A 16,533-nucleotide genomic window follows, 5' to 3' on the forward strand; every position below is an offset into this window, starting at 1 on the left:
AACAAGTGCAGCTGCACATCGTTGCAACCCTATTTACTCAGAGGTAGACCCAATGCTTCCAATGGGTGTTATTCTTAAGTAATTGTGTACTGAATTGTAGCCTGGCACTTTGTTTAAGATGGAAATGAGGATTACATCCTGGTGTTTTAAAAAACAGACCAGACCCCTGCCAAACATTTGCAAAATGGAACAAGGCTGCAGAAGGGTCTGCTAAAAAGAACGAGGGTTGCTTGATTTCAGTTGAAGCCATCAGCTCTGGCTGATATTTTTGTCAGGAAAGGCTAAAACGTTTGGCTGCAGCTTCTAGCCTCATAGACTTGGAGACAAATAGCCCTCTAATTATCTCTGCATTTCTCTCTTGCTTCTTCTGGTGCTGCAACTTGCCTGATCCCTGAGTGACCTTGAAGGTAAGGAGAAGAGATGATCTAAGCTTGATATATTGGCAGCAATTTCTCACCATATAGGAGAGTATCTATGGTATATCTTTACCAAGGTATGTTTCCAAGATCTCTTTTTACACAAAATATGGAAGTAAACAAGCCCTTTAACCCACTTTGGATGCAGTGTTAAAACAAACTGCTGTTCACAAACTCAACAACATTTTAGGCAAGAATGAAGAAAAGTACTTCCGGTCCAGCTCTTCTTGGCCACCTGCAAAACCTGCATGTTTCTCCCTCAGGAAGGGGAGAAAGATTCACCCACTGTTTCCTCCCCTTTCCTGAGTTGCTGGAGAGTGCAAGACAGCTTTCCCGCTCACTTGCTTGCCCAACACCAAGCAGCTTCTCCCTCCATAAGGGAAAAAAAGCCTCACTTGCTCAAAGTCCTGCTGAGCGCTCCCTTGAAAATCAGTGATGGGTATGGTGTGTGTGTGTGTGTGTGTGTGTGTGTGTGTGTGTGTGTGTGTGTGTGAGAGAGAGAGTACATCTGTGTGTTTTAATCTCTCATTTGTTGTCCATCTGCCAAGCTGTTTCTCTCCAGGTGAAAGAAAAAACCTCCCTTGCTTCAAGAAAAACCTCCCTTCAAAGCTGCTCTGACAAGTCCATGCAGATCACTGAAGGATGTGTGTTTGTGTGCATGTGTCGATGTCTCATTGTGTGTGCCCAAATGTGAGTCTCTTAACCCCTCATCTGCTGCCCCTCCACCAAGCCATTTCTCTCTCCAGGGAAGAGAAAGACTTAAGGACTTTGGGCGGTTGATTCTTTCCTGCATTTCCATGGGCTCATGTAACCCTCAAAGAGTGTGCTACTACTTCTCCCCTTATTGCCTCAGCCTGCCCGAGGCTCAGAGTGACAGCATCGGTGGATAATTTAAATGTGTACAGTTCCTTTCACTCAGAGAGAAACCACTTGATAAGGGGCAGCAGATAAGGGATTCACACACACACACACACACACACACACACACACACACAGGCAGAGAGAGAGAGAGAGAAAGATACTGTCACTGATTTGCAATGGAGCTCTCAGAGGACTTTAAATGCATGAGAGGTTGTTTTTACGTACTTTCACCCATGGAGAAACACAGTTTGACAGGGGGTAGCAGATAAGGAGTTAAAACATATACAGTGAGAGACATAGGCAACGCCCCCAAACACACACACACAGAAGTCTGTCATTGATTTTCAAGGGACATCTTAGCGGGGTTTTAAAAGCAAGCATTTTTTCCCCTCCCCCCCAGAGAAATGGCTTGGTGGATGGGCAGCAGATGAGAGGTGAAAACACATACAACCACCCTTGAATGATCTGCACAGAGCTATCAGAGCAGCTATAAACGCAAGAGAGGTTTTTTCTTTCCCCCAGAGAGAAACAGCTTGGTGGATGGGCAACAAATGAGAGGTTAACACACACACATACGTACACACCCCGACCCCTCTTTGATTTAAAATGGAGCTCTTAGCAGGGCTTTGAGCAAGTGAGGCTTTTTTCATCTCATGGATGGCAAAACTGTTTGGTGCCAGGCAAGCAAGTGAGCGGGAAACTCTCCTGCCTCCCCCACAAAGTGCTCTCCAGCAACACAGAAAGGGAGGTGACAGTGAGTGAGTCTTTCTCCCCTTCCTGAGAGAGAAACATGTGGGCTTTGCGGTTGGGCAAGAAGAGCCTGACCGGAAGTGGGCGGGAGAGGAATGTCTGCACAAAATGGAGGAGAAAGCCTTTGAAAACACGATAAGCATGTACATTGATAGATTGAACAGTACAATCTGTACATTACAGAACAGAATTAATTCAATACAGTACTGAACTCTACTGTATTATTGCACCAAGCATGATGGGGCGATGGAGCTCCATGTGGGGGCATATCTGGATCCACAGACAGCGGATCCACAGATATGGGGGCACACCTGTACATACTTGGATATACTATGAAAGATCTTTCAAGGCTTGCAACATACTGGGAAGCTTTAAACACCTTGTAACTTTTTGGACACATCACTGAAATATTTTAACCAAATGCCTAGAAATAGAGGGAAACTACCAATCTTATTTTCCCATCTTTACACATATTTTCTTATACGAGTATATTTTCTTACCTGAGAACTTCCACTAAATCCAGGAGGTTGACAGTATTCTGTAGAATCAATAATGCTACTGTAAAATAAGGAACATAATCTCAATTACTAGCAATTGAAAAGATCTATAGTTTAAAAATACTGAAATTTAGCAGTTCACATTATTGAAACTTTATTACTGGATCTTTATTGGATCTTTGTCATTTTTTTTAAAACAAAAAATAGTTCTTGGGTGAAAAAGTTGAAAGACCAGTTGCATGCCTTCTCAAGGATGACATGCTGGAAATTAAGCCTAACCCATCCCATTTAAAGCACCTATAGTTTCTTGTGCCTTTTAAAAGCCAAAGGCGTCTAAAGTAAGTAAATGGTCTTGTCAACTTATCCTTTTTGAGAGCCACACCATAAATTGCTCCATCACTGATTCACAGGATTATTGGGAGACAAGTTCCAGCTTCAAGTAGTTGACGGCTCAACGAGTGGTAAGCTCACAAGGACTCTGCCATCTTCAGAGAGCCTGATGGTGCGGCAGTCACAGGGTTATGGGTAGATGCTTAATCTGTGCTCGTGCCCCAGTCACTCCTTAGCTCCCATGCTCACTAACTACTTCATTTGTAGTATTCTATCTTAAGAAGCAAACAAAGGGAGGCAGTATCTTTAACTTCACTGAATGCCTACCAAGCCAGAAGAGACAGTCTGGCTACTTGTGGCTGGGAAAACTTCCCCTTTCAGCAAGATCCCTCCTTGAAGGGAAGGGATCATGGGAAGAGGCAGGGATGGTACCCAAATGGAAAAACCCATTCACCAAACCCACTAACTAGTGTTCCCAAATGGTAGACAGTCAAAACACATACAGAGAGAACAAAACCTCAGAAATTTCTTGGCAAAAGTACCCCATTAAAAAAACCCTTTGCTGCTTCTATGGCAGTAGGAAAAAAAATGAAACAGAAATACATTTGCCCTCAGGTCTGGCACATGACTCCAGTAACTCAGAGCTGCAGGTAGTGGTGGAAGTACTAAATCATTTTGTTTGTATAAGAACTATGATCTTATGATAGTCTGGTATTCCTTCATGTGTGGGACTGCACAGGGACATGGAGAACAGTGTTAAGTTTAAAGCCTCAGTTACTAATATGGCTAGGAAACAAAATATACACTGATAAAATCATAAAGCAACAATGTTTGTGCCACAGGAATATCCTCAACTGTGAGAAATGCAAGTGTAGAGTGGTAGCCTCCATCTGAAAAAGGCAAGAAACTCAAGACTTGCAAACGAGTTCTTAAACATCTATTACTTTCTGCCATCTCACTAATATCAAGCAGCGAAAGAAAAATAGGTCTTGCTGAGCCTCTTCTATGACTACTGTACATACAACTGGTTAAGAAAACCCTGCCTTGGGAAATAGATTTTTTGAGCACTCCTGCTTTTCAGTGTTTGAAAAATACATTCATTTCTCACTATGCAGATGCAGAAATATTCAACTACCACCAACACACAGGGTTTTAACATTGCACAAAAACCTTTTTAAAAAATGTTTTTGACATGCTGAACACAAAATCAGCACCAACAATATCTGAATAAATGAAACTGCCCTCAAACAGTTATATTTATAAAAAAATGTAAGGTTATTTTGAATGTTAAACAGAAGAATTTCATAAGAATACAACAACCCATCCCCTATGTCTTTGAAGGCACATCAGTCAAGGATTTGGAAAGGGGATACAGTATACAGATTTGGAAAGGGGTAACAGTATAAAAAAAGGAATAATTTTCCTTTGAAAACAGCCAAGAGAGATGGAAATAGTGGGACGGGGAGCAGATGAATAAGTTACAAACACACGTCGATTCACAGATAATTCCAGTAGGGGCTAGACAAGGTAGAAGGTTAGAAAATCTAAAAAAAAGTGGGAAAGATTACAATATTGTGTGAGTTCAAAAGCAAACAAGAGAAACTAATTTCTACCTTAGTGGCATACTGATAATTTCAACACCTGTAAAAAAGAAAAAGGCTCTACCTTCTCACCACATGGAATATACAGCAGACACTCGTCTATAAGTCGATCCCACAGATAGGCCGAGGGCAGTTTTGAGCCAACTATCATGGAATTTTCTATGACCCTTGGATAAGTCGGGGGTTAAACTTAGGGGGGTGTCTGACTACAGTTTTGTCTGATTTTACCCGAGGCCAGATCCTGAAAAATAACCTACCACTAATTGTTACCTAAGAACTGTAGTCTATTAAAAACATAGTAAAAGATCATAAGATACATTTTTATTCTTTTTAAATTCTGGTCTTCATCACCTTTTTGTAAACACTATCAGTAAGTGTACTGTAAACAACATACCAGTAAAACAGTGGTTCCCAGTCTGGTATTCATGTACTCCCAGGGACACTCAACAGGACCTTTAGGGGTACTTGCAAAAGAATGGAATAATGGCAACAAAAGGCAGGTCGTGCTCTAGAATGCAAGGCAGGAAAGGAGGTAGCTAGTTGGCTGTGAAAACCCCACCAATAGCTAATTTTTGGTCATCAATTCATGTATGAACTAGTGATTGAAAACCAGCACAGTAAAAAAGCTGAAACATAATATGTAATCAATCACCCAGAATTTCTCAGCACACTTCTGGTGCAAGACAGTGCAAAGGCAGAGTCTTCTGTTCTTCAAACAGATAAAAAGAAAAAGTATGTGATGAATACAAGAAGTCTGGGTTTTCATAGAGAGGAGATGAGGGCTTGTATTATTAAAACATTTTGCTAATGTGAAGGGTACAATTTATGGAAATGGGCTGCCAAGGGATATGCAAGTGAAAAAGGTTGAGGACCACTGCAGGAGAACCATGAATCAAATCCACCTTTAAGGTGTCTGGTGTGTTAAGCCAGAAGCTCTACATACAACATACAACCCATAACACATAACAGAGTGTGCAACTCAATTCACAGCAGAGAGATGAGATATTTGCAACCTTTTTTACTCAGAAGTAGACCCACTGCTTTCCATGGGTGTTATTCTTAAATAATGGTGCACTGAATTGTAGCCTGGGACTTTGTTTCAAATGGACAGGAGGATCCCATCCTGGCATTGAAAAAAACAGACCTGCTTTGCAAGCATTTGCAAAGCAGAATCAGGTTCTAGCAGCATTTGCCAAAGGAAATGAAGGAAGGAGAATAAAACGTTAACTTTGACTGGAATTTCCCAGTGAAGTTGCTGTAGAAACAAATGATCCCTGCATAACTTTTCAGAGTTGAAAGGCTCTGCCCTCTGATTGACCCGGAGATAAGGCGAAGGGATAATTGGAGCTTGATTACTTGGCAAAAATTTTAGGTACTATGGGCAAGTATCTATGGTAAATAAAATGAAAGACTTAACAAGCCTAAAAAAAAATTTATGCCTACAAATACCATCCCTTTGGGTAATGGCCCGTTAAATACAAATAGTTAAACATAGAAAGTCTCATCTGAATATGCACTTGCAAATATTTGCATCTACCATTTCATTAGTGCATGTGTAAAACATGTTTGAAAATTTAGTTCACACTGCCTCCTTCCTTATGCTTCCTCACCAGTATCACTTGCAAATAACTCAGTGAAATTAAGGGTGAAACCCGAATGGCACCCTTGAGTCTTCTTATAAAAATGCATACAAAAGCGTACTTCAAAAATAAATCATTGATTCATCATTCAAATATGGACATACAGATCACTAGAATCCCAATAGTATTGAACTGTACGAATACCAAGTCAACATTCTAAACACTACATTAAATGTAATGATTTATTAACCAGCTACAGTGAATCTCCCTTTGATTACTCTACAGACTCTCTCTCTCTCTCTCTCTCTCTCACACACACACACACACACACACACAGAGAGAGAGAGAGAGAGAGAGAGAATGGTATTTTACTTTTGTTTTTATGCTGTATTTTTATGAATTTCTGTTGTGTGAAGTTATGTTAGCTGCTCTAAGAGGATTTGTCTAATGCAGTGAGATAATGTTTTTCAATATAAAATTTAGTAATTGACCACACATGTACAACTCAAACTTTTATACAAAAAAAGTCAGAGAACATTGTTAACTTACATGGGTAACACTCTTTCAGCCATTACTAGTACGAAACAATTATAATAGACTAACTCAAATCACAGGCAAACACGTTTCATTTTAAGCCTGTCAGGGATCAGAAATGTAAGTGGTTGCACCCTTCCAGAGTGGTATCCAGTATTTGACAAGGCCCATTTTCCAAAACTTCTTGAGAAGGTAAACACACAGAAAAAAACATTTGGTTAGTGAGCATTTTCTTGGGATGCTTTAGGCCAGTGTTTCTCAGCTACCAGTGGTACATGAGGTGGTGTCTAGTGGTACTCTTGGGACCCCTGGACACCTGCACCCAGCAGTGAGACCAGGAACACGACACAACAAACAGCAGCAGGAGGCTCCAAAGAATGTTTTTCTGCGCTTTTCTGCACCTGGCTCACCAATGAAATACTAATGGATTGTGTAATTTACTGGATATCACCTCCCTTGAATTCTATACAAATGTACATCCGGCTATGAAACTAGAAACATTAATAAAGCAGGTTAATATGAATTACAGAGGAGAAAACAGGGACAGACAAGTACTTCTTTTATACATTATGTGCATTCTGCTCTACATATCTCAAACAACTAGCAGATTAGTACCTGTGTGAAGGTGAAGGAGCTTCAAACTGAGGCACAGTGCTGTCCTCGCTGACAGGTGAATACAAGCCACTCATTTCCTGGAATACACACAGAGTCACATTACAGTAATTTTACAAAGTAAGATTTACATCCTCTCTTAAAAACAGGCACCTTTAGAAAAGTATTGTTTTACTTATTTATTTCAACTTAGCTACTTTTACACAACATTCTTAGCATTGGGACTTTGGGACTAGATCCTACAATGTGCTTTAATCCTTGGCTTAAAGACTCAAGAAACATTTCAAATTATGTTTAGAATTCTTAGCATTCTCTGGAAAGACTAATGCTATTTTCTCCTTTATGCTGCTACACACAGAGTTTGTCATCAAAGCACTTTATTCAAGAGCAGACTGGTGGAAATGGGAACAACTGCTCCAACCTGGGTCACTTAAAATCAACCCAGAGGGAGAGTCAGCTATTATTTCTCAAGATGCCCAATTGTTAAGATAATTTGTAAGGTTATTTGCAAAAAGGGAACCTCGACACAAAACAATGCTATGGATTCCCAAACAAAAGTTCATTTCATCTGCAGTTCAGCATTTCTGAATCCATTTAACCTAGATATATGGTAAATGTTTATAGAGTATACCTTCCAATAGCCATTTTACAGGGCAGGCAAGACCACTGTGTGTGTATGTGTTACATAAAGTTTTCAGACACTGGTGTTTGGGGACATTTATTTATTTGGTGCAGGAGATAGAAACTCACAGGATGAAAAGTAGTAGGCACCTGAAAAAGTACACTTAGACCTACTACAACACACCTAAAAAGAATGGGTGCCATTTTCTGTAGTGTGACCCCATACAGTTGTAGTACACATATGAATATCAGAATTGCAAGTGTAGCTGCAATCATAGTTTTTTCCCCCAGTCAATAGTTTTGTTTTTTTTATGAATAACCATCTGACTTGTCTTAGTCACATGGTTCCAAATATTCATACATGTGCTGCAGCCATATGGGAACATACCACAGGTACCTAAACTCCATGCATAAGGTAGCCTAAAAAGGCCCAAATAATCAGCAGGGAGTAGTTCACCACTGCCATCAGGTAACAAACCTGCTTGTGTGCTGCCTAAAGTGTGTGATGACAACCAGTCTTTTGTTTGGCATAATAGTTTGTGAGTTAAACACTAACGTACAAGAAAGGAATTACAGTAGACCTACACCAAACATGCAGTACATTCGTAAGAAATCACAGCTGTGAGTCAAAATCATAGGTATCAACATGGGATTTGCAACCACACATTCACTCCAATCTAGGGGTTCATCTCAGGAAATATGGTAATTCTTCCTCTGGCACTGTTAACTATCTTTCGACTGCCCTCCTGCACTTGCACTATCCCAGCAACACTCGGGATGGGAGTTTCCCCCTGAAGATTTGCCCTTCTGAGACAGTAAATTTCCTGGTTCTGCAAAACGTCCCCTGGAGACAGTCCAACAACTCAGAATGCCCAGAATGACAAGTCTAAAACTCAAGCGACAGATTCTGATTCGGAATTTGCATTCAGACATGCGCGACATCTGCGGAAAATGACGATTTCCACATGGATTTTTGCTCGTTTGGTCTAGGTTATACCACAAGCCACCAAACACCACTATGCAACTTTGAACAATTTATAGTTGCAGAAAGAACAAATACAACATTTACTTGAACACACAAAAATAAATCTGAAAATTAACAAATCACTTTGAAGTTGCACAAGTATTTAAATGTCATCTCATCAAGCAGAAAACTGAAAGTGTTCAAGTGAACAAATTAACCAGCAAACTTAATCTGTTCATTTTCACCATTACTGAAGAAAGTGCCATAAATTTAACACAGCAGCCACAGCAAGTAGACAGTTTGATGAAAGTGAAAAGCTACTCAAGTTGCACCAATGGCTGGGTGCCTCACCTCCACTCGTTTAATATCTTCTTCCAAAACACTTAACTCCTTCTGGATCTGCTCCAGTTGCTGCAGATGAGAAAAAAGATAAGTCTCAACCAATTTCTACTGGCAATACCAGCACTATCATAAATTAAGGCTGCAATCCTAACCACACTTTCCTGAGAATAAGCCCCATTTAACAAAATAGGACTTACTTCTGAGTAGACCTGATTAGGTTTGTGCCTTAAGTCATTTTCTTTAAACAGAGAGAGTGAACAAACACCACACACTAAGATGGAAAGCTGTACATTTCAGATAGTGCAGTAAGTAATGTTTATGCAAATATGCACCAGAGAAACAGGAAAAATATACGAAAAAGTCACAATCTTTGAAATACATATAGAAATGTTACATTCTTCAGTATCAGTAATAGGGTACACATTAAGTATTCTATACTCTAACATCCAATGATTTTAAAAACAATTACACCTCAATTAGAACACCACAGATAATCCACCTTCCACTTGTATAGTTACAGCTTGTAAGGAACAGCAATATTCAAAAACTCATTAGGAAAGTAAAATATTTTAAATGTCAACCAAACTCAAAATGCATTTGCCTAGCCAAGTCAGTAAACATACTATCAAAATCTTACACGAACAGTCATGATTTCTAATCAAGAGATACCTCCATGCTGAGAGCCCACTAAATCAATTGTAGTAAAATCAAGACAGACTCGTCTCAACCAGGGTAGGGGAGAAAAAGTTACCCAGCACACCATCAGTTACTGCACAACCTGGAGTCCATACACTGAGTTGATTTTTAAAAAAATTACCTGCTCCTTATATTATAAGGTAATAATAATACTTAGTATTTTTTTTGTTTTCTGGGTGCCAAGTCCTTCACATATCTTGATGTTTTACAAGTTTATGTAAGGATTACAAGTATCATTTTCCCCATACATACTCAGCTAGGGAACCAAGGTAGAAAGGGAGCGACTTGCTTAAGGATCACTTGTAAATTGATAACACAGGTGACATCTAAACCAGGGAAGCTCTAATTCCCTGGTTCCATCTTAGTCCCTATACCAATTTTCAGCCTTTTTAAATTTTTTTTATTATCACTGTCATTGTCTGTTTTACATGAAGTCTCACAAAATTACTGTGAACATTCATAAACCTGAATAAGGCAAATTAAAAATGAAGTTATCAGAATATATACATACAGAAGGCCCCATATTCGCAGATCCTGAATCTGCAGAATCACTTATTCACAAATCTGGTCTGCTCCCCCCCCCCCAGCATGCACACACCCTCTGGAGGCAAGGGAACTGAGCTCTGCAGGCAAAAAACTACTTCCAGTTTCACAGAGAAACTGGAAGTGCCGTTTCTAATCCAAATAAGCATTGGGAGGCCCAGGGAACCTAGGGCCTGTTGCTAGCTAGAATGCAGTCATGGAATTTAGTTTTGCTTTGCCTGGCCACCTGACCCATTGCCCTCGGGGCGGGGGGTGTCTATGGGCTGAGCATCCCTGCTGTATCTAGTTATTACTGGTTTCTGCATCCATTTGATGAAACCTTTTTTCTTTGCGCTTTCATGTCAGGCATTTTCCATCAGACTTCTTGTACTTTTACTACCCACTTTTCTTTCCCCATTTTGTTTAATTCCTTTTTCTTTTAGACTTTTAATAAGCTACTGACATTTTGACACATTGTCTGCCTAGCCCACCTTCACAAGTAATTCAGTGGATTGTCATGCCTCTTCACCCTACAGAGAGCTACTATGGGTTTGATTTTTTTAATAAGAGCCCCTGGTGTTCAGCATCCTCCTGGCAGGTAGTATCAGTGCTGAACCAGATCCGAACAGAGGGCAATAACAGGTACTTGCAGTACAAATACTCCTAAGTAAAAGGCAAAGGCTTATAATGCAAAAGAGCCTTCATGGTTCAGATGTCATTTTCAGAGTCAGGTTTGTTTAAATAGAAACTCAATGTAATTTAAAAGATTTTTATCCACCCAGTTTTAATTGAGCAATCTTGAGGATCTCCACTGGCCCAAAATTTGGGATCAATACGAAAAAAAGTTATGATTTTCTCTTATATTAGTGTATATGGCTATTTCATCAAGGGTAAATACACTAGCTACTATCCAAGGATGAACGTGTATTTCATTGCCATGCCAATGTCTGGATAAGTGGGAAAAGTCTCAAAAAGTTCAGTGTACATCAAATCCTACCCGAATTACCAATAAATATGAATTTTACCAAGTCCAAATAAAAAGTTAAGAATATCCACAAATAGGTCATCATATAGAGACTGTAAATTTGAATAAACTTTGCAGCTAACAATGTACCAATGAAACAAGGAACTGGATAAAATTCCTCCTAGATGTTTTTGTTAAGCGATTTTCAACTGTCATCTAATTAAGCAATAAAGTCAAACTTAATAAAAAATTGGTTAAGAACAATGGAAAAAAACTCCTGCTGAAACTACAAATCTACCTTGAAAATACAGGAAATAATCATTAGTGATCTGAGAGCATGATTGATTGTTGCCTGTATCACCTTACCCTACTCACATACACAAACTAGAGTAAGCAGCAATAAAATCTGACAAGAAGAGTGATTAGCAGGAGCTAATGACAGCACTAGATAATTCATGTTTTTAATTCTCCATGATTACCATACAATAACTAATAACTCCATCTTCTTCTACTAAATATCTTCATTATGTTGACAAAGGACCAAGTGTTGGACAGATTTAGAGAGAGGACGACACCAGAATGTTGAATATACATGCTTTACTAAAGTGGCACAATCCTTCTGTACAACTTGGAATATTTTCAGATGCTCAAAATATTTCTCACATTATAATGTGTAAAAGTGAATTCACTTATAAGTACTGTAGTATGCTCCAAAGCCAAGCTGCCACTCTGCAGGAATGAACCCGGGCCTTCACCCAAGAGAATTTCAGTTTCAAGACTAAGTCCTGAACAATACAAGTGTCACATAATTATTTTATAACTGGAATGAGTCAAGGGGGAGCTGAAATGAAATGGGGAGGAAATCTCATGTGACAGGATAAGTAAACAATTCAAAGTATTAAGTGAATTATCAACTCACTATGAGCAAGCATCACTTAGGCTGAGTCTCATTCTTATGAAATCTAAGTGACTGCCAAACCCTGGCCTGGGGGCCATTTGTGGCCCTTGGGGACCCAGAATCCCACCTGTGGGGAACCCCCAGTCTCCAAGCCTCTGACTCGCAGGAAACTTGCTGGAGCCCATGCTGGCTCGATGTGACTACCCAATGCGAGCTGCAGCCCTAGTTTTCTCTCCTCTGCTTTAGTTATGTGAAGCAGCAGCAACAGCGAAGGAAAGGCTGGCCTTGATTTGCACAAGGCCTTTTACAGGCATTGAGCTACTGCAAGACCTTCAGGTCTCTCAGTAGCTCAAGGCCTTGCACAAAGCAAGACTGTCCTTTCCTTCACTGCCACTGCTGCTTCACAGAGGTCAAACAGCAAGCAGCGGAGCGAGCCCTATACTGCGCCGCTGCCAGTGCACCATCAGCCACAGATTCCCACCCACCACCGCCTTGCGCCCTGAGTAGAGGGGTTGAGCTGGAGCACAAGAGCAGCGAGGGCAGGCCCTCCAATGCGGCCACCACTTTGGGCTCTCTGCAGCAGCAGCAGCTTCAGGCTCCCTGGGGCCACCTCCATGCTTGCCACCCTTGTTTCCATGTTTATTACTGGGCAAGTGGCATATGGTCAGGAGTTATGATAAACCCCCCCCCCCCATTTTCCTTACTTGATCTGTATGTTTGGTAAAAGCACATCCCTGATTGTCTCATGTGCATCATAGCCTCAGCAAAATTCATTCATTCATACAAGTTATGTCTCTAGTGTATTCGTTATGTAAATTTATTCAAATTTTAAATGTAAATTCATTCTTTTTTCCTGGCCTCCAACACAGTGTCAGAGAGATTATGTGGCCCTCCTGCCAAAAAGTTCAGGAACTTGTGCACCTTTCAGCTACTGCCTACAGTAGTATAGGCAGTAGCTGAAAGGTGCACAACTCATGGTCTTCATAGCTGTTCACTGCTCTTGGGAATTTCCCATAATGGTATTCCTGGAGTCTAGGAGTTAATGCACTTATGCTGAAATGGACACTAACTAACTAATGTTCCCACAGAACTCTTTTTTGGCTTCCTTACCATTACATCCTGAAGTTTATAACACCATCAGCCCTCTTCACTTACCATTACATCAAATTGGGCACAGCACTCTGTGCTCTACTCTTCAAAACAATTAGATCTTCTCAATGTCTTTGCTTTCACAATTTTACAGTTAAAATAAGGAAAGTGGCAATGTTTATATCTATGCAATTTAAATATAACCATTTTGTCATTCCCATTATTTAACATACAACTATAATTTTATCTGGTTCATTAAGTTTTCCCAGACTGTAGGCATATCACATGCTGCCCATTTTACCCATTAGCTGAACCAAGTTACCAGCTCTATTTTCTTTTGAAAAAAATATAAAAGCAAGTTCCTAAGTGTTCCAGAGAAGCAGAGAACCATGCCCTATTGTCTCATGAAATGTTAAGACCTTTGAGATAGTAGGATACAAAAGAAAAATTTAAGAAAATGCATTTCTAACTCATTGGGAGTGTTAGGTCAGTGAACCAGTGTAGGATCAGTCAGACCTATGACCATGACACTGGGAGTAAGTCCTACTAAAGATCTGGAGCTAGAAATGGAAAGAGGAGTTTAGCAGTTTGCCTCAGGCAATCGCTAGTGCAGTGCTTCCCAATCTTCTGCATCCTTGATACTCCCACGTGCTGCCAACACAGCAAGTGGCTCCAAAAAGTAACAGGCAATGATGCCACCACCAGTTACAGTGCACAAAAACTTGGCTGGAGGCTGTGCCAGGCCCTCTGGATGCTACACATGGCTTCCCAGCATCCTCAGAAGGCCTCCCCAAAATGACCAGAAGCCACTTCCAGTTCACATTGGCAGCTTCCAGTTGTGTTGCCCTCAGGACACCTCTGGGACATGACCAGAAGGCACCAATGTGAACCCAAAGTGGCTTCTAGTCATGTAAGGGAGACCTTCTGAGGCCTGGGCTTGACATCCACACTGAATGTTCAAGGTTTCCAACGGAGAAAGAAAAGAAAATGGTGGGAGAGAGGGAACTAGCCTCTATAAGAAAAGAAAATGGTGGGAGAGAGGGAACTAGCCTCCATGAGCCCCTAAACATGACCTGGAGATTAGCATTAGCATTGGGGAAGCTCACCATGACATTAAAAACAGTATCCTTCCCACCCTATACTCCCACCACCAGACAATATAGCTATAAGTTATCAGTTCAGGACCAGCAGCAAACCCCAATCCAGTGCCCTTCAGCAGTAAATAACACAACATGAAAGGTTTCAGGAGAGTGACAAAGACAATGGTGTCCTCTGTGAATAACAAAAAACACTGACAGCCTGAAACAGAGCATTCTTCTTGGAGTCTAGTGGTGCAATGTAAAATTTTCTTGTACATCTACACTTGTGTTTGCTCTTAGGCAGTTTGGTGAAAACAAGCAATCTGCTTAAGACATTCTACTACTATTTGTGAAAGGCTAATTTATACAACAAAATGTACAATTATTGTAAACACTCAATTTTTCTGTTTAAAAGCATCACTCTTTATTCCACATGAAGGCTAGTTCAAACACAAACCCAGGTTTGTAGATGAGGAGGCCACCACAGGATTATGTACACCCTTCTTCTCCCTTACCACCCAGCTATATTCTTCAGTTTATTCCCAAATCCTTGATTTAAGTTAAGTTCTAAATATGTATTTAGAAACAAGTCTGGTATTGGTTTAAGCCAGACTGATGATGATCAGACACAACACTGATACTGGAATAGGTAGTCTGTAATAATGTGTGCAAGATTCTACAACTGGCTTCCTATATCCATGTCAACCTATTAAAATCTGAACACAGTGTCCCATCCAAGGCAAGTTACCTCACTCAAGATATCAAGAAGTTTGTTACTTTACATGCTTACTGATTCACTAAAATCAAATCATTACCAGTTTCTCTTTCCTTCTCTAATGGCCTTCCACTGCAAGAAAAACACATTCAGAACCAGCAGTAATATGTACTCTTGCAAGACAGACCTTTCATATTAAAATGTTTTGCTTTATATAATTCCAGAAATAATTTTTAAAAATGCCCAAGTTTAGCTTCATTGCAGCTCACTTTAAGAATCTGCTATAACTGCCAACAAATACACTTTCCTTGACAACCCTCCCCAAGACTATAAAAGTTAAACACAAAAAAACTAGCTCAGGTTGAAACACACACACACACCCCACTGTCACAGTTCACATGACCTAGACTTCTTCAAATTCATGTGTTTCAAATATTCTATTGCATAAGATTCCCACCCATGCAGCTTCTCTTGAGAAGACTAATGTGCCAACTTGTATTACTGAAAATGTAATGGAAAGAAGATTTCAAAAGCAATAAATCAAAGTAAGTTACCTTACCTCTCTTTTATTTCTCCTGGCAACCTTCAGGAATTCCATCAGAATTTGTAGCTGAGCAGCATGTGACTCCTGAAACAGAAAGTTTAAAAAGACAGAAATGGGATTGTGAGCAAAAAAAATTGCTAATTGGAAATACTTTCTTTTTGAAAAAATGCATATTAAGCGATTGGGATAAGGAAGTACTGTAACTTCCTGCAATCAACTCCTGCAATCAACAAATCAGGAATGGGAAAAACCAACTTGGCATGACTTGAGTTGAGTCTAAAGTCACCACTCCCTGCAACTCTACTTGAAAACGAGTCATAATAGGGCACTTTCTGAGTCACCAAATCACCTTTTGCAACTCAATAGGACTTGAGTTGAGTTGTCCCCCTTTTAAAAAGTCAGCCGCAGCTCTACAGATGGAAACAGGGCTGCTGCCAAGTGGTGTGGGTGCTTCATGGTTGCATTTCAACTCTCCCCCACCATTCCTGCCCAATCCAATGGCCAGCAGTAGCGCAGAATGTGCTCACCCCTTCACCCATACAATCCTGCCATGGTTGCAACAAAGGAAACTCCATGGGCATGGCAGGGAGCAAAGGTCCATCCCAGCTCAGCCAGACAGGACGGTGCAGAGTGGGGGCAGTGCACGAGCCGAGCGAGCAAGAAAAAGCCCACTGCAGCTCCGCAAAGGAAAACAGGGCTGCACCAGGCTGTAAGCATGTATCAGCATTCCCTTTAAACGTTCCCCTGCTGTCCCCCCCAATCCCACCTGTCAGGCAGCGCCCATCCTTTCTGCAACAGAAAATGCAGATCAGAAACCAGCAGGAGGATGTCAGGGAAACTCTGCCAAGAGAGGCTTGGACAAAAGTGTGGATGATAGAAGTCACCCCCCTTTGTGTCCCCCTCCATCCCAACTTTAAG

The 16,533-nt window shown here is 40.6% G+C and overlaps 1 protein-coding gene across 3 annotated transcripts in view; it reads right to left on the reverse strand.

Annotated features, from left to right (window-relative positions):
* The window catches only part of COP1 (COP1 E3 ubiquitin ligase), a 192,349-nt gene that overhangs the window by 140,004 nt on the left and 35,812 nt on the right, over nt 1-16,533 (reverse strand). For all 3 annotated transcript variants that reach the window (XM_066623834.1, XM_066623833.1, XM_066623835.1), the window contains exons 6-9: nt 15,631-15,699; nt 9,118-9,177; nt 7,185-7,261; nt 2,528-2,585 (exon numbers count right to left, since the gene is read on the reverse strand). In XM_066623834.1, coding sequence (XP_066479931.1) covers nt 2,528-2,585; nt 7,185-7,261; nt 9,118-9,177; nt 15,631-15,699 — 264 coding nt within the window. The remainder of the gene's footprint in view (nt 1-2,527; nt 2,586-7,184; nt 7,262-9,117; nt 9,178-15,630; nt 15,700-16,533) is intronic.

Source organism: Tiliqua scincoides, chromosome 4, assembly GCF_035046505.1.
Source record: "Tiliqua scincoides isolate rTilSci1 chromosome 4, rTilSci1.hap2, whole genome shotgun sequence".
Taxonomy (NCBI): Eukaryota; Metazoa; Chordata; class Lepidosauria; order Squamata; family Scincidae; genus Tiliqua; species Tiliqua scincoides.